The sequence below is a fragment of the Triplophysa dalaica genome, chromosome 6 (genome assembly GCF_015846415.1).
Source record: "Triplophysa dalaica isolate WHDGS20190420 chromosome 6, ASM1584641v1, whole genome shotgun sequence".
NCBI lineage: Eukaryota > Metazoa > Chordata > Actinopteri > Cypriniformes > Nemacheilidae > Triplophysa > Triplophysa dalaica.
The window spans coordinates 22,768,727-22,791,798 of NC_079547.1; the positions used below are offsets into that span (position 1 = coordinate 22,768,727).

Below are 23,072 nucleotides of genomic sequence, written 5' to 3' on the forward strand. Positions count from 1 at the left end.
TAGCTGAACTGTTGTGCACAAGTTGCATCACATTCACTCTGTGTGCATGAATGGGTTAATATAGGCTCAATGTATAATTCAAGTACACTTGACATTCTGTAAATATAAGATTTTGAAGGCAGTCATTAAGCCAATGATCTGTTCTCATACACAGACCGTGTGCATTTCCATATGCAGAAAAAGGGACAGAATGTTCCATAATTATACCTTTGACCCGACGACTAAAACGAACTATAAATCAGCCAAAACACAACTGTGTCGGAGGAATGTGAAACGGTTTGGCCTACTGCAGTCTCAAGCAGATACACAGATGCTTAAAACACGGCAGACATATAGTGTCCTTTTGTTGAGGGCTCTTCTCTCGGGTCCTTCAGCTGTTCTGTGTCACTCTGCACATTTCATGCTTTTCTCGAAGGACATTTTCCCACAAATCTCTGATGCACATCTTCCTATTGACATGTCACACACGTGCCGACAACACACAAGTTGACTTTGAGGGGTCTTGAGATTTGCCTTTATCCAAATCGGTATGGTGAAGACAGAGGATAAATAATAGAAAACAGCTTGTTTAAATGTTCAGATATAATTCTTTAATGACACGAACACTTATAAAATTGCAAAAAATAACATTTTAATTTCTATTATTATCTAGTGCCAATCACATAAAAATCCTTTATCTTTTTATCTAATTTTACTGTGACAACATCCCTATTGGTCCTCGAATCAGACAACCAATCAGATCTTGGTGTTAGGTTAATGGCAATCTTACGTTAGGAATCATTAGGCTTGAGAACCATGCATTTTCTTACAAGTTTAAGGGCTAGTTTATGGTTATGTTTAGAGATTTTGTTCAGTTTTCATTTCTTTTACAAGATCCTTGCACAAAGGATAGAAAACAGGTTCATAAATTGCTTTTTGCAAGTGCACTTAGATTTGTGACCGACGATTTTCAAGAAACCCAATTTCTAGCAACACGCTCGGAATCGAGCTAATTTTAGCTAAGCAAATTAAACCGTGCATCCAAAGGGAATCAATTCATCCTTCTGTAAACGTAGGACACATTCAGACTAACCTCGCTGTAAGAGTTTTATGGGTACATGGCGAATACATGAAAATCTCATTTCTGAGAAAGATTTCCTGGGCATGAAGATTGGCCGAAAAACAGAATCAAAGTTTACTACGATCTTTATATTTTTATCATGCTGGGATGCAGTGTCGAATCAATCCAATGCAGCTTTCTCCATTTCATATAAAGTCATTAATGACACATGTCACATTTTAGTGAACTTTGGCACAGTATTATTTCACCTGTTTGCTTACACACCCCTTGAACTTTGTAATGTTATGTTGCTGTCTCTTTTATTTGAATGAATTTGCATGAAGTATTCGCCTGTAGGTGAATTATGAGTGTTTGTTCTGTGTGTTGTCACATTCCAGAGTGGTAAAGATCTTATATTCTGCAGGGACAGCTTATGAAATTAAAAATGATTGCCGCTGGTTGTTCTGAAGGAAGCTCATGGGTGGATCTCAATGAAACAGTTTACAGCAGAAATGTTTTATTTATAACACCAAAGCGCATGTTTTCCTTATATTCTTATGGCAATAATATGTCCTGACATTAGTTTTTTGCTCTTTGGCATTCCCTTTGTTCTCATCTGTTCGCAATTTGTTTATTGTAAAATAATTCAAAAATAATGTTTTTTTAACCAGCGTCTATTTAAGTTAAAGTTGAAAATGAAAGATGTGTCATCATTTAGTCACCCTCTTGTCATTTCAAACCTGTGTGACTTTCTTTCTTACGCAGAAAACAAAATGAGATATTTCGAAGAATGCTGGTAACAGAGGCACGGCGGTATTGGTTTGTGTCCATACCACAGAAGTTAATGGGAACCACCGTTGTTTTGTTACCAACATATCTTCTTCGTTCATGCATCTGCAGAAGAAAGAGAGTTAGAAATGACTTGAGGGTGAGTATAAGATGACAAGATTTTTGGGTGAACTATCCCTTTAAAGCCAACTCAACAAACATTATATATGTATACGTATATTCAAATGCAGCAATGAACGTTTTAAGTGGAACTCTTTCCCCTCAAGCCGTATTCACTTCCCCTCAAGCATTTTTATTTTAGGGTACTTTGTTTGACTTTAAGCAATTACAGAATGAATCACTTTTGTTTGTTTTTCCAAACTGTCCTGTCTTCCTAAATGCCATCAAATAATGTTGTTTCTTCAGCACTATATCCTGAAAGTGACTTAAGTATTTTATAATCTAAACGATCACATCTTTGTCTCTGTAGGGAATCAAATAAACACATGACTTGACTGTAGGCTGTGTGTATGTGTGGAGCTATGAGATCTTCAAGACCACTGAAGCATCTAACCACCTGCCTGCAGTCATGCATTTGCACCTTTGCAGTTTACTCATATCGCACTTGAAACACCTCCCTGCCACCTTACGCATTTCTCCTCAGGCCAAAACAATGAAAAGCCCCCTCGGACAGAGAGAAAGAGAGAGTGAGAGAGTGAGTCATGAGCGCAGGTTTCAACAACAAGGGGAAATCCTCCCATTGATTGACACGCGCTTTGGAAACATACATCATTCACACCGGTAACGGAATAAGAGGCCCCAAACCTGTTAACCGCTTCTTGGACAATCTTAATGGCAGAGTTGTAACTTGCAACCTTGTAACCTTTTCTGAAGTGACGTATATATTTATAAATATGTCTTATAAAATATTACTACAGTATATAGCATACCATTGCTTTATACATTTTAGTTAAAGGTCCAATGCATGACATATAGCGGCATCTAGCGCTGAGGATGCGTATGGCTCATTCCTCCCTTTCGAAGCAGTACGGTGGCTGACACAGGACAAAGCATTTCGATTCTTTCTCGAAGGAGAATACGTATCTACGAGGCGCAGTAGAGCAGTTTGTCCATGTAGTGCTACTGCAGAAACAACATGGCCAATTCCATGCAAGGGGACCTGCAGTGTATGTACATAGAAATAGCTCGTTCTAAGGTTAAAAAAAACATAACGCTTCATTATAAAAGGTCTTTTTACACCTCTGAACACATAGTTATGTGTTTTATATGGCATTTAACTGTTTTCCTCTTTTGTCCAGTTTTGGTAAATCTTGTTGAATGAAGTCCATGTGAGGTCATGTGGAAAAGTTCGTGGAGTTTTCTTGGAGAAATTTAAATTTGCGGTTTGAAAGGGGAGAGTGCTCAAAGCGCACCGAGACGTGAGCTCAACCTACACAATGGATCTATATAGGGACATTTCACATGAATGTCATATAGGTTTTCACCTCGTACTTTCTGTTATATCACATATGCTAGCACTTTACTCACAGGAAACTCAAGGGGGAAGCTCCCCATCTGGGTTTAACATAAAAAAAGACTAATTTCCTGTTGCTTACTAGAGTTTCTATCATCAAGCTCATTTGCATGATTTCACCTTGTTGTTAAATTCAGTTTTTAGGGCTCCAATAGTTACAATTACATAATAAAGCTTTGCTGACCTTTATAAAGCTGTAGTGGGGAAATAATCAGTTAAGCTCTATAGAATTCAAACAGGAAGTGAATTTACAGAACTGTAATTTTTGTTACTCTCGTATCATTTAAAACCTGTGCGCGACTCTTTCTTCTATGCAACACAAAAGAAGATATTTTGAGATATGTCTCAGTGACTTTGTGTCCGTACAAAGAGTCAAGGGGAGTCAATGTGGTCTGGTTGACCAACGTTTTTTAAAATATCTTCTTTTGTTTTCTGCAGAAGACAGAAGTCATACAGGTTTGGAGTGACATGAGGGTGAGAAATGATGTCAAAAAAAAATTCTTGGGGGAACTACCCTTTTTAATTTGACCCTTTGCAGATCTCACATTATATTTGTCTTTGTTTTAACTGTAATGTTTAATTTATTTGATTGTAGTATTGTTTGCTTCGCAGAAATGTTGTGGAATTTCAAGGAAACCCCTTTAAACGCTTCATCCTGTTTTTGTGCAAAATGATGAAAATCAACAGCTGGCAGAGGGTCAGAATCAGACCTCTGAATGAATGGTCGGTAAACTGTGGCGTTTCGTTTTCTGACAGAACTAGAGAGCAGATTGGTCTTTGTTCCTGAAGGTGAGTTTGATTCTTGAGATTAAAAAAACAAATGATAAATGTGCACAAAAAGATTTTTTTCTTAACAATAGAGTGCATTTTAGTTTATGTTTATGAAGACACATTAATGTGTATAAAGACACATTAAAGCCACTCATCTATCGTCTCAATCCAAACTGAATAGTTTATTTTTACATTTATGCATTTGACAGACTCTGTCATCCAATGCAACATACTGGGAATCGAACCCATGACTATGGAAACATCATGGTTTACAAGTTGAGCTTCAGAAAGTTTATGTATTTTAATAAAGTCTGCTCTGTTATTATATGGCGGATAATCTAGTCTCGGTTTAGTGATGCTCAATTTTTACATAGACAAAATGTCAGGTGTGAATTCCCTGTTTTTTTTAGAGATAACTCAACACAAGGAGGTCATGAACCATTAAGTGTCAATTTATGAGAACAGGAGACATTTATATTACCTGACGGCTGTTTGGTCTAAATCTAAAGATCATGAGTAATACCACCAACAACCTCCCCCTTTTACCAGAAGAGTTCAAAGAGTGTGTGCGAGAGAAAGAGAGAGTGTGGCATTGATGATCTACCATCACATCAGTACATCGTTTAAACAGAAGTATGACGAGAACTCCAATCTAAAATTATCCACCAACACCCATATGACTGAATTTGAATATGAATGATCTCTGAAGCACTGACTTTCAATAGGCTCATACATAGATTTTGTGGTCTTGTTTAAATCCTGCACCTTGACAAAACCACATGAGATTCTGATGAGTTACTGTATCACATCACACAGACGTTGGAGATGAATTGGCAGAGATGAACATTAGCGAATGGGGAATCACCTCCAGCAAAATCATGCTTGTCATCTGACGTTCATGGCAAAAAATAAGGTTATGGTTGAAACGCCTACCCAGGATATTAAATATTGTCCTCATTTCTGGTTAACTGAAAGATAAAATAGACGACTAGAAATTAAACTGAGCAGAAAAAACAACATCTGGGGTGCCAGAAATACACCACTAAAATGTTTTTCTTGTAAATTTGCAGTCTTTCTCTGTAATTTGACGTTTTCACTGTATTTTTAAAACTATGTGAAAAACGTTTTTTGACATTATATAGACATTATTAGCAGAACTTTATTTATTTATATATTTTGGACTCCCTGGGAATTGGGTGTTAACACAATGATGTGCTCTTTGAAGAAGGGGAAAGAAAAGGTATGTCTGAAGCAGATGCTTAAAAAGTGACTATTTTCACTCAGGCTGCTCGTTTTAATTTGACTAGAGTTTCTTCAATAAACTTGCTGTTATCATCAAGTAAATGCAAATATAATAAAATAAAGTTCAGAGTAAGTGGTTTGTGACAAAAGTACCCTTTACTGTTTAGCCTCAGAGTTTCGTAATGACTTACGACAGGATGGAGAAAGAAACCTGCAAAACAATAAATAAATAAATGGAGAAATAAATACATAAATATGTGTATAAATCTCTTAAAATACGTATACAAATAATTTAATGTTTGGTGAGATAAACAAATAATTGTAATAAATTACATAAATGGTCAGGGAACTAAAAACAATATTTTAAAAGATGCTCAACCCATGATAACTATTGTCCCCTAATCGTTTATTTTTCAATAGCGTAACAGGCTAAAAAGAGGATGTTGACCATGAATCAAACGGTGGATCTTGCACATGAGCATTAACTTTTGTTCAATGAGTGTGTACCCAGATAGCAAATTGGTTATGGGCCTTATCTGATTGAATTTGGGCTGTTGTTATGGCCCACATACCATCACGGACTGGCCCTGAAGCTGCTTGCCTAAAGAATACCAGAACCTTGCCTGAAGCAGACCAAACCTCACAAAGCATTAGGTCAGTTTACAGCCTAGTTTGACAGCTTTAGATCCTGTTGTAGTCAGAAAAGAACAATAGAACAGGTTGCTCCACTCATAAGACATGCAGGTGTCAGTGTGTGTGTCTGGGCATTTGTCAATCGTCTGTCTGTATATGTCGTAAGCTTGGGTTGTCATGTGTTGAGAACAATTTTACGCTTCAGGCTTCATGCTTCTTGGCAACATCGAGCCTGAAGGGACCGAAACATGATCAATGTCCTCTCATTAGCATGTTGCATTAAGGAAAAATAAATACAGAACCACATTAAAGAAATAAATGAACGATTAAGGGAAAATGCTTACTTTGAGTTTAGCTTCTTACACATTTAATATGTATTTTAACAGCAATATGTGTATTTATACACATACTTATGTATTTGTATAATATGTATTCCGCATTTATTTATTTATTGTTTTCGCTGGTTTCTCCCACCATAAATGAGAACTAATAACAAAACGAAATCTCCCAAAATAATATAAATAGTTTTCTAACTTTTCTTTTCCATTTTTAAATTCCTACTTACTTTGAATAGTTTCTTTTTATTTTCGTATTGAACTTTCTGATTTTAAAGCTGCAACTTGCGTCTCTCTATCGCCATCTCTGTTTAAAACATAGAACTGCAGTTTCCGTAACCTTATGTTCTTATTTTTACGTGATTTTACGTGAAGTAAAATGACATCAAATGTGATATTTCTTCAAAATACGTAGCCTGAAGCTATTTAAAATCATTATTACGAGCTTACTGCTTTGAATCTTGGTAAAGTAAGGATTGCCTAGATCTTCCTCAATAACAGATTTTTGTTTACTTTTACCTAAAACGTTTCATTGTTTGCAGCTTTAAAGTCTGCTATACAATTGTATTAAAAAGAATTATGAACTTCGTTTTTCTATCATTGGGTTATCTGTTTTTCCCTTCAAAACATATGTTCAACTATAGCCGCAGTTCTCATTCTCTGACCGTGATCACACTTGTTTTTGTTATTTTGCAAGCATGTTCCCATGTACAGTGTGGTACAGTACGTTTCTGTGAGTCTATGAATCTTTGGGCTCCAGTCCACGTGTCTGGGATCACACCCTCATCGCTGATAGGCCGGTACAAATGTCTTTTCTCCACCCCATAGGCTCAGCCCCTCCGTGCACATGGCCGTACATAAAGAAAGTTGTCTGTTCAGCCGAACCGAAGAGGGGGGCGTTTCTAGGAAAAGATCTCACAAAATGTCTCCTCTCTTGTCAATGTTTAACAGGTGCCTGAACTGACCCACAAAAACAGCACGAAAGAACTCACTGACTCTCACTGTGTGGCCTTTCCGAGCTGTGTAATTCTACCTTAGTCTTTCTAAACAGATCATTTCTAAATGTTTATTGCATTTTATACTTTCCATAAATAGTATAAACGTGTCTGTCATACTTTCTGTAAAACTTGTATTGATGTTTTTCGTAAGTGATGTGTGTTAAATAATTATGCAACTAAGGCACTTTGATGCAGTTTTACTCTTTTAAGTCTATGTTGTTATAAAATTATATAAATACAATTTTCTTGAATTGAAAATTAGAAACTTGAGATTCTCCACACTCTTAAAAAAAGTGTGCTTCAAAAGGTTGTCCGATGCCATAGAAGAACCTTTTGGTTCCGTAAAGAACCTTTAAAGTCCCAGTGAAATTAAAAATGACAATTCTTATTTTTTTCATGGAATATTTCAGAGTCAAAGGTAAAAAGCTTATCAATGTGGGATATTTTCTTTTTAAAATGAATGTACCCTCATAATATTCAGTTAAAATCTGAAAATACACCTGAACTGACTATCATTCTCAAATGATGTGAACTAGACGCCTTGGCCGAAGCATCCGTTAACTTTCAGTCTGCTTCCAGTTTCATTTTTAAATCAATGCAACAGCTGTTTTTACACATTCAATTAATTTGCAGTTAAAAACGCAAGCCACGCCCACTACTTTTCTCCTTTAAAATCCCTTTCTCGGAAATGTGTAAGAATACCGAAGAAAAAAGATAGCAGCGTCCGGTTCACGATGACTTTAACATCTGAAGATGTTCAGATTATAAAAAAGGAAGAAAGAGATGTTTAAAAATGGATCTTCTATGGCATCAACTGTGGTTATTTTAAAGAGGGTTGCTTACACAAGATACCTTAAAAAAAACATCTGGGGTGCCAGAAATATACCGTAAAATGTTTTTCTTGTAAATTTGCAGTCTTTTTCTGTAATTTGACGTTTTCACTGTATTTGTGAAAACCGTTTTTTGAAATTATATAGACATTATTACCTTACAATTCTGTAAAATAACTTTTTTTACAGTGTACAATATGCCATACTATTACGTAGCGGTAACATTCTCAAAGTTGTTTTCCTGCACGTGCAGATGAGCCGAGATCACATTCGCTCTTAAAATTTGTTTGAACCACTGAGAGTTCAAAGCAACTGGGCTCGCTTTCTCACACTCGCTCTTTTCCTCTTTTAAACCCTCCGTTCTTTTCTTCTCTTCTCATACACCTTGACCCTTGGGAAGCATTCTTGGGGGAAGGGATTAAAGCTTTAAAGGGGGTTGTGAGAGGCAGAACAATTGCCCCGCGGAGGTGTCGGGCCAGACCCCTGCAGGTAGGGCTGACAGGCCGAGACCTCGGGCTGTCTTGAACTATTAGCTCAGTAAAGATGGCGAGAGAACACACACCCGGATGGATGAACTAAAGGAAGTGCTGTAGTCCTTTCCCAGATTGCAAAGAAAATTGATTTAATGTTGAATCAATGCTGAGAAAAACTGTTTACCATTGATTCAACATTAAATCGGTTATCTTCACTATTTGGGTTTGGAGTATGAAGTTGACAAAACTCCACACCACTCGCTATTACAAATGCAGCATGATGAGGATAAAACATTCATTTTTGCATATTGCATTTTTTAAAATACAATATAAACTGTTTCATTGCATGCACGCGGAGTTCATGCCTGGCCCGGAGTTCATTTCCGGTCTGTGTTTGGTTATAAATAACAATTTATTTTATATATTAATATTTCATTGTGTATTAAATTAAATAAAATTACATTAAAACTACTCGACAATTATTTATTTTTTGCGATGTTCTACTAGAAGTTAATGTTGCCCCTGAAACCGTCTATATAATTTGTTCTGAACTATTATTTGCAGTATGCTAGTATTGCTCTCCAAACATGTAGCCTACAGTAAGATAGATCTCCACACATACTCATGTTGACTCCCATCATATTTTGTACCTCCTGTAAATGTGTTTTATTTCTCTTGAATGAGAGAGAGAGAACAGAAAATAATTTGGATAGAGAGGGAACAGAATGTCCCGAGCCGGATTTGAACTCGAATCGTCCATGTGAGCACCACAGCTCAACGTGTCAAAGCCCACTCACTCCCACTAAAACTTTCCTTTAAACCCGTTTACATCATAGGGTAAAGCAAATCTAACACACTATCTTTACAGAGATCATATAATCTAACGTGAATTGCTCTAAAAAAGATCATACAGTATGTACCATAGCTTGTGATGAGGTGAAGAATTACTGACCTTTGAACACATCCCATGTGTGGGATGCAGGTAAAGTCATGGGTGACTCTGGAAACTCACTCATGATTCAGAAGAACTGGATGGTTGGGGTTTTTAACATTTTTATTTTCTTAAGGTTGCTACATGAAACATCAGATGCTAATCTGGTGTTACACCCTTTCGCTACTTCTCATTTCTTCTCTCTGGCCCCTGATTCTCACTTACTTCCTCTAAATTGGAAATATGTGCCAATTAAATCATCTTCGAGAAGTTCACTTAAAGGGATCGTTCGAGCAAAAATTGTACATTTATTTACCCTCATGTCATTCTGAATGTGACTTTTTCTTCTGTATATCACAAAAGAAGATATTTTGAGAAAAGTCAGAAAGATTGTGCCCATATAATCTAAGTCAATGGGGTACAATATTGTTTGGTTACCCAAATCTTCAAAATATCTTCTTTTGAGTTCTGCACAAGAAAGTCATACATGTTCGGAATTACTTAAAAAGCGATAGTTCACCCCTAAATACAAATTCTGTCATCGTTTACTCATCCTTCGGGTGTTTCAAACCTATATAAATGTCTTTGTTCCGACAAACACATAGGAAGATATTTATAGGATTGTAGGATTGTTCTGTTGAACACAAAATGAGATATTTTGAAGAATTCTGGGGCACCTTTGACTACCATTTCATTTTCCTACTATGGCAGTCAATGATGCCACATAAATAAAAATTACAAACTTTCTTCCAAATATCTCAGTCTTCATCAGAACAAAATAATTCATATAGGTATGAAATGGCATGAGGGTGAGCAAACGATGACAAGATCAAAATTTTGGGGTGAACAATCACTTTAAGGGTGGTGAAAGAATGTTTCTTACTGTGGTAGTCAATGGAGGCCAAGAACTGTTTGGTGACAAGCATTCTTCCAAATATCTTTCTCGGTGTTCATCAGAACACAGACTTTTATACAGATTACAATTTGAGGATTTGTAAATGAAGACAGAATTTTGTCCGAACTGTTCCTTACAAAATGTTAAAGAGCGCCGTTTACTTACAAAAGTGTGCAGATATGTCTAACTTAAAAGTATCTGAAAACAATCTATACATTTATAAACTGTCAGATGTCTCTCATGAAAACATGTGTTGTTTGCATTCTAATGTTTAAACCGAAAGTTCAGCAGAAAGATTGAGCGCTCACGGTTTAATCATTTACCGAACTAGGAAATGAGGGAAGATTTTATAGTGTGCCCTAACCTCCCTGCATGTGTACGTGCATGTGCTGCAGGACGTTCCTTAAGTTGACAGACGCACACCTACAGAAGCTAAAGGGTGAAGCCCCCCATAGCGTCGGAAACAGCCCGAGGAAAGGCCTCATGCAGTAAAAGAGGCCCGGCGGCCTCCATTCACAATGGAAGATTCTTGGAAGGCTCTTTGATTTACAATCCTTCCTTTTGATAATGGGCAGCAACAACAACTCTTCGCTCCTGATCTTGAATTACTTTTTGAAATGTGAAGCATGGGTTTGTTTGACTGCGTGCGATAACTTCGCAGGAACAAGTTACAATGCATTTTGCCGTGCACTGATATACACAAATGTATGTAGAAAACGGCTAATATATCATCTGTTTTCCCTTTCAGTACGAAAGACTGTATGTGTAGTAATGTTTCTGATACCAGTTGGCATACTTCGCATAATCCACTTACATTCCATCAATGTTTTATAGATTCTCTATCAGCTCTTACGCCTAATCACCCTGGGCATTACTCTTACTGTGACTTCTCTCCCATTATCCTTTGAGGGCACAAATAAAAGGGGGTTTAACATCCACAAAAGAAAGAACCTTCTTATGCACTGGAAAGTGGATACAAGGTGACCTTTAACCTTTGGGGGATTAGCATTCATTAGGGGGTGACCTTAAAACCTCTGTTCACCCTTATGCTCATCTCGGTGGGATTACTGAACTCGGACCAAAAGGACATTTGAAAACGGGGTTATTAAAGTGTAGTTTGTGTTTGCGCTGGATTAATTTTAAAGACACAAATACTGAAATAAGTCGAGTTGATTTGAAGAGGTGGTTTCGTGTGCAATTTGATGTTATTCGTACAAAAATGTGTGATTTTAGAAAATGAGAGAGAGATTATACCCCACCCTAAACCTAAACGTCAACAATGCAAAAGAAACAAATTTCGCCGCCTCGTGAAGTTACGAATTCTCATGAGATTGTGTTGATGAAGCATTTTAGCTTTTACACTCATTCTAGATTTCATGTTTCTAAATCAAGAAAATATAGTGAAATATGAACTACTCTTGAGCAGGTTTAAGAGTCATTGTGCGCTTAGATTGGGATTAAGATAAAGCATTTTTGTATTAAGACGATTTTGTGGAAGAGCTGGTTATTCTTTGAAATCGTTAATCGTTTCGACAATAAGGTTTAGTTGATAAGATTTATTGTTTTAGGATATGATAATTCAGATAAACTGCTTTGTTGCGCTATTTCGACTACGTGCTTATTTAGTCCATATCATAATCTTGTAGATTAAATATTGGAAATGATTAAACACATGGCCGTCGGCACTTTTGATGACAGTAGAGCGTGAATTTTATTATCGAGTTCATTGATGATGAAAGTGAAAATACAGTGGGCCATCCTGTTGCTGTCTTGTTGACAGATTTTTGCTCTAAGAACATACCCTAACATTCCTGATTAGTATGAAAAGGTTGTTTTTGAACATTTTAAGCATTTCATTTACAATGTTTTGGTAGATTTAGCAATGGCTAATAAAATGTTACTTCAACTACGTTCATATAACTTTCAGCTTGTTGCTGTGACTAAAAAGGGACATTTCACCCCAACATAAAAATCCTCTCATCATTTACTCACCCTCAAGTTGTTTCAATTTTGTATACATTTTTTGTTCTGATGAACACAGAGAAAGATTTTTGGAAGAATGCTTGAACCAAACAGATCTGGGGCACCATTGACTACCATGGTGGACAAAATGAATGTGTAAATATTTTGTTCTGATGAACACAGAGAAAGATATTTTGAAGAATGCTTGAACCAAACAGTTCTTGGGCACCATTGATTACATTAAATTACATTAAATGTTTTAATTAGCCAGACGCTTTAATCCAAAGAGATTTACAAGTAGGAGAGCATATAAACATTTTGTTAACACGATAAAAACAGTACCGTTAGTTTACAAGACCATACTGGGAGGATTAAAGCGTAAGCTTAGACACAAGACATAGACAGTTATTGGTTAATCAAATAAATGCAGAACAGGTATGTTTTGAGCTGTTTTATTTAAGTTGTGAAGAATGCTGCAGTTCGGGTGGAGGCTGGCAGTTCATTCCACCACAGGGAACCGGATGAGTAAAGGTTTTGCAAACGATTTGGTGCCTTGCTGTGATAGAACAACCAGGCGTCGCTCATTTTCAGACCGAAGATGACGTCATGGGATGACCTGGAACAGTGAGTTAAGGTAAAGGGGCGAATTGGCCGTTGTCGTTCTGAAGGCCAGTGTCAGCGGTTCGAACTTGATTTGGGTGCGGCATCTGACAGCCAGTGATGTGAAATCAGGAGGGGTGTTACATTGGTTCTTTTAGGCTGGTCGAGACCTAGACGTGAGGCTGTATTCTGGATCATTTGTGAGCGCTTCACTTCACTGGTTAGAAGGCCGGCCAGTAGAGAATTGCAGCCGTCCAGTGTTGATATGACCAGAGCTTGGACCATTAGATGAGAGGCATGCTCCGACAGCTACGGCCTGATTTTTCTGACGTTGTAGAGCACATATCTTCAGTTTCGAGGAATTGCTGTGATGTGACTACAATTGTATTCAATCATGTTTCCTACTATAACACTCAATGGCGGCCAAGAAACGGTTTGTTGACAAGCATTCTTCCAAATATCTTTCTCGGTGATCATCAGAACACAGACTTTTATACAGCAGTGCAAAGCTCATGGGTTCAAATCCCAGTTAACTTACATACTGGTAAAATATAAAGCTTTAGTGTACTGTAATTTGCTAAGATAAAGGTGAAAGCTACCTGTGAATGTAATATCTATGACATTGTGTAAGGAATGATCTGAAATGTCATGTTTTTTTAAATGAAAATATTCCTCTTGTCTCAAATGGTCAAAATTGTAGGCTCCGTTTGAGAGTTCAAGACACTCAAAGATGTTTCTTCTGGAAATTTCTAGTACAGCTGTGCTGTTTTCCATTCCCAGTTGTGAGGGTAAGGAAGATGTGCCATGGGATGTACTAACTTTAGCTGTGTGGTTTCGGCATGGTTTGTCTTCATAAATCACGGCCTGACACAAACAAGAGGACCCGCATTCATCTGCAACTGTCTTGTAATCTCTTCCCTGATCCACATGGAAATCCAAGAGTGCCCCTTCTACCTTAGTCTAGAGGGTGAATCCCAACCCCGAACTGATCCCACACCTGTCCTCAGTGCTCAAGACCGCATGGGGCTAACAACAACAAATGTATGAGTTGAACTCTCAGGGAATAAAGACAGGGATAGTAAGCAATGGAAAGTAAAAACGTTTAGATTAAATCATCAGCTGAATGGAAAACTGTAAATGAAGTTTCATTGGGGGTGTGGTTATTATATTTTGGCATGTGCATTATAGCTGCGGTAAAAATTAAAAGGGCACTTCTGTTTTGCTTTGACTGAGAGAATGCAAACAATGCAAAAATCAATCTTAATCCGTCAAACATTTATTTTTGAAAATACATATAAAAACATCAGTATCATGTTGTTTGAACATGCATATGAACGTTTTTCTTTGCAGCATTCAAGATCTGAAAACTTTGCACCGTTTCATTTTTCTCCAAATAAATGTACATAAAAACAATATTTTCATGTGAAATTTGGAAGAAATGTATCCCTAACTCACGGAATTAAACAAAAATGATCCGTTTGTTTACATACGTACCTATAGACTGAAGATAATCGTCTACTCCTAATTTTACATTTTATTTTAGAGGAACACAAAGCCGAGACATTCCCAGTACAAACATGACCCGTGTCTGTTGTCACCTTTCTGCCAAAGAACATATGGTTTGACACTTCTGTGTGATGACAGCAAACACAACAGCGTCAATCCACATCAGACCAACAGGCAGAAACTCCACTGCACTTAAACCTACAAAACGCTGGTAAACCCAGTTTCACACACATGAGAGAAAAAGGCCAAAATTGCCACGTAGTGACAGACGTATGGCATCTTGCAGGTTCTCTGAAAGAAAAAAAGAGAGTTTTTCAAACACAATGCTTTGGGGAAAGAGAAGTTTCATTAGCTTGTAACTTCATGAACGGTTGGGTGGGATCTGGAATTGTATTTGTGATCAAAGTGATCTTTCCAAAAAAATTCTTCTCATCTTATTCAGTTCAACAAACCCCCCCAAAAAAAAAAACTATTTTCCTGGACCTTCGTTGCGATGATTCTCAGGCTAAAATAAACGGATGCGTATCTCTTGCATATTCCCACCGTGTTTTTTTTATGATTTAGGATCTGAACTGATGTTCCTGAAAGGTTCAAACGTGAGCTTTTGAATCCCTGGAATCTTTCTTTCTTCCTTCCTTCCCACACGGCCTCAAGGTACGAGTTCAACATGCCCTGACATGTTTTTGTTTAACCTTCTCACAGATTTTCTCACTTTTGTTTCTCACATTTACATCACACACCGAATGACAGGTAACGGCTGGCTTTGAGATTTGAATAAGAAATTTGCCTAATCCGTCATTTGCTTAATTTATTTTAAGCAACCACAATTTGATTTGTTTTCTTACCAAATCGAAGTGATAGTTTGAAACTGGGCTTTGGCATGAAACATGGAGAGTTTTCGAAATAGATTGTAATCTTTCTTTAAAATGTCATCTTTAACGCTCTTAACTGGCTGGCTCCACCCGTTCCTTTAGCGCCTCCATGTCTCAAACTTCATGACTTTTTGGAGCCAGTGATCTGGATGAGAGGACATTTACATATTTAAAGGCGGAATGCAGAATTCACAATGTCGATCGTCTGGAAACACTGCTTTCATTCCCCCGAATGATTCCATGAACACAAAAGATGAAATGTGGATCCAAAACCCACTCATAGAGGCTTTGGGCCTGGTCATGCTTTGGATTATGTGAGATGGAGAACGATCACCTTAAGTTTAAAAGTTTAATCAGAATCACCTTTTTTGCCAAGTACTTTGAATTTACATTCACAAAATGAATAGTCTTTGTGTACTGTTGCTTAACAATAGAATTAAAATACATTAAATAGACCAAAACTCAATTAGATATTCTTGATAACAATATGTGTTGGCATGTTTTATTCAATGCACTGATAGATAAAACGTTCTTCCAAAGTTTATCTTTATAAATAAAAGAAAAAAGAAAATAGTAATAAAAGAAAAATGAAGAGTTCGGTTCCAAAATGAGATAACCCCGTTCTTCATCATCATGTTTTATTGTGTTTTATTGTGTTAGCTAGCTATATTACTGTGGTTATTATGGCTTGAATCAAAACAAACCAACTGCAGTTTGAATCATGGAAAAAAATGATTTTTAAACATTTATCTTGACAGTCATCTCATTTCAAAACCAAACTCTTAAGATATAGTTGCTCTTTTTACAACATGAATGTAAGTTTATCAGAGTATGTTCAACAACTTTCATGTATGATATGGCTAATTCGGGCTAATTTGTATGATCTCATTCACAAATTTTTGTGTTTGCCTTTGCGCCTCTAGCGTTACGGTTAGGGTCTGGGCTTAAGTATTGCTTTTCTCTAGTTATCGTAAGTTTTTGTACGATTCACAACGTACAAACCCACCTCGTAAAATAGGTCTTCCGGTGAGATCAGGTTGCCACATTTGTATAGCACTTCTAAACCAGTTACTTTGGAAAGATGTCATAAACAAATCATGAAATTGTGCAACTCAAACCAACTAGGCCAATAAATCAAAAATACCAATGTTTTCTCACAGGTAAGAATTTGACTTTCAAATATTCCTTCTGATATGCAAATGACGTAACCAGAAGGAATCTCCCCTTACAGCTCTAAGGCTTTTGAATGTTTTACAAGCACTTCTGGTGGGAAGAGAGGCTCCGTTACACAATATAAGCAGTTACAGTGATTGTGGTTTACGCCTCATCTTATACATGCCATCTCTAATGGCTTGTTTTAGAGTCCAGTTGACTAGATATCGAAGTTTAACATTTAGTAAGATCTTTAAAAAAGGTCTCATGATTAAAAGTGACAAACTATAAAACGGAATGTGGTAAATAGTTTATGTAAATATACATAAATAGTTTAAATGTATGTTCTATTTTTATACTGAAATATTTAAAATATATGAGTTGTTTGTAACTTTTATTTTTATGTGTATGTGTATTTGATTACATTGCTATTTTTGTAGGCAGTATTAAAGGGATAGTTCAGCCAAAAACTCCAATTTGCCGTTTATTTACTCACCCTCAGGCCAACCGAGATGTAGGGGAAATTTTTTCTTGAGTAGAACCAAAAAAAAGATTGTTTGGTAAATCCGCAGCCCTCTCGGCTTCATATAATTGGAGTCTATGGGGTCCACCTGTCTAAGAGTTCCTAAAGCACATAATTCCAAAAAAGTGGCTCCTGGCGACATGTTAACGTTTCTTGAAGTGACTCGCTTGATATTTTCATAAATTTGAGCGTCATTTTTAAATATATTAACCATACTGTACAGCTGCAGGTGGCGCTAAATGTACCAGACGCTGGTATGCCATCCACCACCAAATACGACATGAAGAAGATTGCGATTGTGTGCAGAGGCGGCACGTTATGGCTAATATTATTAAAAATTATATTCCGTTTAAAGAAAATATCAAATGAATTGCTTCACGAAACGTCAACAAGTCGCTTTTTGGAATTATGTGCTTTAGGAACTCTTAGACAGGTGGATCCCATAGACTCCCATTATATGAAGCAGAGAGGGCTGCGGATTTACCAAACAATGTTCTTTATGGTTCTACTCGAGAAAAAATGTCACCTACATCGCAGATGGCCTTTGGGTGAGTAAAAAACTGCAAATTGGGAGTTTTGGCTGAACTATCCCTTTAAACCTCTCTTTTGTTTTGCTTCTCTGTGTGTTCCTTAAAAAAATCGACCTTTATTTGGTTTTCTTAAAAGGGACTTTGTATTGTATCAGCTTTATATTCAACTGCTGATTTAGTCATGAATTAAAAACATATTTTTAATTGTAGAAACTGCTACAGTTGTCATAATTTTGGAAAAACGTGTGTAATGCTTTTCATTACACTACACTCTGTTTGATCATTCATTTGCAGCAGAGGATGAAGGTCTGGGGTGTGACAGAGATTTAAAATGTTAGGCCCAGTCATATGTCCAATATGTCATGTGTCCTAATATTGTCCCCTTGTGCATATCCATATACAGTATATTTTGACTTTTGTTAGCTGAAAGGCCATGGCTTTCCAAATGTTAAATGAGGTGAAAAAGGCCTATCTTCAAAGACAAATAACAAATTGAAATTTGGAGAAAGACCTTGCAATACTGTAGAGTATACAGATGCCAAACACTTTCCAATATACTATGCCATAGTTGATAACCTATAATTAAACTTATCCTGGGAATCGGACGTGCAACCTTTGGGCTATAAATCTCTCTACCATTACCATACACTTGTTCTGAAGTTACAAGAATTGTAGGTGTGCATACTATTAATGTATTCAATCATATTTGGAGATTCAATAATAACCTATTAAAAGTACGTACGCTATTCAATGTAAACATGCCTTAAATGTATTAAGAAGAGCTCACATTGTTTTATTTTATTTTATCATGGTAATAACGTAACTTGATATATTATTCGTAATCTGTTTCCACGCCCACTTGACGATTATCAAAAGCGCACGGATGCGCAGCTCAGTAAAATGTCCTTAAAATGAACAAACCCTGGAACAAAATCTGCTCCGGAGCAGGTTATCTTCACAGAGTTGCTATGGTTACCCAGAAAGTTACCTTTATTTACCTAAAGTTGAGGTTATCAGCTAACCTAACTCCCCCTTAAACTTACCCTGGTGTGTCACATGACCAGCTTTATCTGGAATACCCCCCAGGTCAGCAGATGATAACCACCCCTTGTTACCTTGACCTGATTTCTATCACAGCTCACAAACATTACCTTTCTTCAAAGGTTTTGACCCGCGCAAAAATGTGACCTGCCAGAAAGCCACACCTTCTTCTTAACAGTCTGCTGATAAGCCGAATGATTTATAGGATGGCACCAATACACATCCAGACACAAACGTGTTATATTGCCCATTCTTTATTACTTTATAAAAGAAAGTGCAGACGAGAACATAACTATTTTTTCAAAACCTGCAAATAAACCAAGAAAAAAAGACTAAATAATTTATGATACATAATTAACAAGTTGTATTTACATGGAAAAAAAAAATTGTACACTTGCCGTTATGAAGGCAATAAAATAACCAGGTATTATCCTGGTAGAGGTAGACAAAAAATGGGAAGGAACATACAATAAATGACAAAGTACAATGAACAGAGAAAGACACGTGGAGTTGAAAACAAGAGTTTGATGAACACGCCCCTTAACTCCAAACCGCAGGAAATCCAATATACTAAACATTTCCAGTTAACATCAACAGCATCTTAAAATTTTAACAGGTTACATTCAGACCCTTGTTTTTAACATCCTTTGGATCCAGCCCAAATATAACAATGTGCTAACAAGAAACGGTAGAACGCGTAATGTTGATTTAAGGCTAACCAGGATTTTAACTGGCAATGAATCTTTAAACATACAGTATATGAAACATTAAGACTCGTGAACACATGACTTTGGCAAAGTCACCACACTGAGAACAATTCTTGCATTGAACATGCATGTTTTCAAACAGAACAATCCAAACTCTCCTCACAGACATTGAGGTATATTTTTCAGTCAGTCAACATGTGTTGCTTTGCTTGCACACATCTCCGTTACCGTCTTCTGACCACCAACAAAAGCCGGTTAATGTAGTCCCAAACATTTATTTTCCCCCAAAAGTTCAACGTCTTTTAATCTCGTCTAGTCTGGCTTTCAATCGGAGATTCCTGGCTTCAAGCCTCTCCAATTCCTGAATTTGTCTCTTGTTCTCTGCTTCCAGGTTTCTGATGCTATCTTTAGCCCGCTTCAAAATCACAACCTTTGAAGCTTTGTCGTTACTGGACAGTTCGGGGACGTGGTCCCTTAGTCTCAGAAAGCAGTTCTTCAGCTCGTTGCGCCTGTGCCTCTCCATCACGTTGTGCGTCCGCCGTCTCTCCTCCTCGTCCTCCATGTCCGCCCCTTGGCGTGAAGCGAGGTTCCGGGAGCGCCCAGAGTTCTGCGCGCTCCGTTGGGAGTCTCCAAGCACGCGGCTGCGCTTAATAGAAGGGGTGGAACAAGGAGAGGGCGGGGCCGGAGGAGGGGAAGGTGGCCGTGGCGCTGCATAGTTGTGTTGTTGTTGAATTTCAAAATGATGGCGCTTGAGAGCACGCTGCTGCTCCTCCAGAAGCTGTTGATGTTGAGAGCGTGTCAATGCGCTTGGCCGCCTGACAGTCACAACGTCAATCTCCTCATCTGTGGAAAACAAAGATAGATACGATTTATTCAACTAAACTCGAAGCATATTTAAATCAAATTTATGCAAATTTTTAAGAAAAATCCTTTCAATATACAGAAAATTCCGGCAAACCATGCGATTTACTGTTATACGGTAGGGGGTGCTGTTACACATTTTTTTGCATTTTTTTTTTAAACCTGCCCAGACATTTAAAAGAAGAAATACATAATATAAAGTAAACTTATATATTTATAAAAAGTTATATTCTGATGACCATCAAAGTTTTGTTAAAATAAAAAAACGTACACCTATTCCACCGACCCCAACTCAAAACCAGAAGAGACCAACATTATAACATTAGAATTGAAAGTAAAGATTTTGTAAATGATAAACACTCACCAGAATCACTAGCAGATGATTCTCCTCCGGTGGACAGTGAACCATAGTCTGATGTGGACTCGATCTGTTCCTCTCTCTCAAGAGGTAAATCGTCGCTCTCCAGAGCCTGACAGGCGAGCGCCACGTTGTGGCAATCCAACGTAGAGCCGGCGATTTCTGCAAAAATCTGAGTGTCAATATCGGATAGCAGGGGACTCGTGGAGAGGACGGCTGAAAGTTTATCCTCCATCTGTTTATCCCCGCCGGTGTGCCACAGACAGTCGTCCGAGAGCGGATCCTCCGCCGCCGCAGCTGTGAAATCACAATTCCAGTCCAAATGCAGAAAGTCGCTGTCCTCCATCAAAAGTTCAGATACCAACTCCAACTGATCCACGGTGGACAGAGGTTTTACGAGTCCGGGCTTCATCGGAGGAGACTGCGGCGGCGTGGGGATGGACTGCAAATCTTTCATGAGACTCAGACAAAACTCGTCGTCGAAAAGCAGCGGTTCCGACTCGCAGAGCCAGTCGTGCGACGGAGAACAAGCCTGCAGCATCTTAGAACCTGCGCGAGAGCAAAATCCTTGAATTAAATATCAAAACAATATATCCAAAGAGAATCCAACGTGCTCGCAAACGGCCTGCGACGTGTTGTTCTTGTGCACTGCCGATTGTAAAGTTTCCCGGCAGCGCAACTACTTATTCGTGTTTACAATAGTCGGCCCCGCCCACTGGGCGGTGCCACGGTCGCCCGGGTAGTAGTTACGTGACGTTTCCGAACAGCTGGAAAGACCCGGCACGAGGGTTTCATTCCGCACAAGTTTCCAACAGATTTGAGAGGTGGAAAAGGAGACTTTACCATTACAGAAGAGTTGGAACAAATTTGCGATCTATAAGCAATGCGGAGTTTTATGATAATGTCATGACAGAATGCGCTAACGCTTTAAGTTTATAACAACGCCCTTGTGCTTATGATACCAATGAAACTAAAAAAAAAACTAAAGATCGTTAATAAAATATGCGTTTAACTGCACAAAGAAGTCAAACCAATGCTTTGAAATAAACCGCACTTGATTTCGATGCATTTGTGGTTTTGCATATTAAACAAAAAAACAGTCACAAAAAATGATCAAAATGACGCATAAAACAATATTCGAGCACGTTTTTTAGTTCCGCGTAATGCATATCGTGCTAAAGCAAAGCGATCAGAGGTTGACGTTGTAGTATCATCTGGCTGAAGCCGGTACCGGTCAGACCACATGCGCGAGATCAAAAGTCACATCTTACCTTTCTCCACAAATCGCGTCGAAGAAACAACCGGCGAACGTCAGCAAACGGCGCACGCGACTCCAAAACGATCCTTTGTTCAAAATTAATTTAAAAAACCTACAAAAACCGCAAAGCCTCGCTGCGGCATGACAGCGCCCACGCGGACCGAAGAAAGCGGTGGGTGTGGCGACCGGCAAACCGGGACCATTTAATTTTAAAGGCCGACGCACTGCCGTAACCTTGCGCTTAAGCAAACTCGCGCCAAAAGTATTCGACGAAGGCTGAATGCAAACCGGCATTAAAAACACGCGTAATTATAGTTCGTGTTCCGTTGTTTGATAAAATCTTTTACGCAAAAGCGAGTAAGCAGCCTGCGTTGAGTCAACGCGATGTAAATGCCGACCTTAGTGCCTGGCGGAGGGATCTTGTACTCCCTGAACCGATTTCCAAGAAAGGGAAGGCGGGTTCGCGCTAACGCACGTGTGCGAGTTCACAAATGCCGGGTGGTGCGTTTGCAATGGCGATAGTAGTGGCTATAAAAAAAGAGAAAGAAACGAGAAGAGATCAGGTTGTCATGTGGTCTGTTTTGGCGGGTAATAATATACGTATAAGGACATAGTGTTCTACGCTACACACCCCTAAAATGCACAAAGATCTGGCGCTTCACCAAAGTACACAACTACATGCAAATAGCAGTTCAACCGTACGAGTGAACTGAATTCATTCGGTAGCGAATGTCCACATCGACAAACGTTTAATACATATTATGGACTCGATTATAGAAGATGTGGTTACGCAACTAAATACTTCCTGCTCAACACGTGCGCCTCGATGGCTTTCCTCAGGTGACATGAGTGATTTATGAGTCTCTTGAATTGAACATACGGGCAGATTCCTGCATGCTTCACGAGTGCGCAACAAAAGAAAACCCTATTCGCACGCATGCCTGTAGAGATGCGGCGTTGAAAGCAGAGATGGAAGCAATAATCGACAGAAAAGTATTTCGGAACAAGACAGAAAGAGAACAACGACACATAAGCATTCCTTTAAATGTCCGGGAGAGATTAAACGGTCCATCTAGAGGTCAGAATCGGAACGACACCAGTGTGCCAAGCCCTAGTGAACTCCATGCAGGGTTACAACACTGCTTGGTTTACTTTAATTCTAAGCACCGACATGCTGTGTTCAACATAAGTATTCAATATTAGTCCCATGACTTCTTGGGTCTTTGCACTTTGACCTACAATCAATTTCGTAT

At 38.2% G+C, this 23,072-nt stretch overlaps 1 protein-coding gene across 2 annotated transcripts; it reads right to left on the reverse strand.

The window, feature by feature from the left end:
• Nucleotides 1–18,873: 18,873 nt before the first annotated feature.
• mych (myelocytomatosis oncogene homolog) lies at nucleotides 18,874–22,244 on the reverse strand. Of its 2 annotated transcripts, XM_056751568.1 has the most exons (3): nucleotides 21,833–22,244; nucleotides 20,568–21,110; nucleotides 18,874–20,185 (listed from the first exon to the last, which is right to left on the reverse strand). In XM_056751568.1, exons 2-3 carry the CDS (start codon nucleotides 21,100–21,102, stop codon nucleotides 19,635–19,637), a joined length of 1,086 nt encoding a protein of 361 aa, XP_056607546.1. In that variant the 5' UTR covers nucleotides 21,103–21,110; nucleotides 21,833–22,244; the 3' UTR covers nucleotides 18,874–19,634. The 2 variants fall into 2 exon arrangements, with proteins under 2 accessions (XP_056607546.1, XP_056607547.1); XM_056751569.1 differs by lacking the exon at nucleotides 21,833–22,244 and having other exon boundaries at nucleotides 20,568–21,803.
• Between the last annotated feature and the right edge of the window lie 828 nt (nucleotides 22,245–23,072).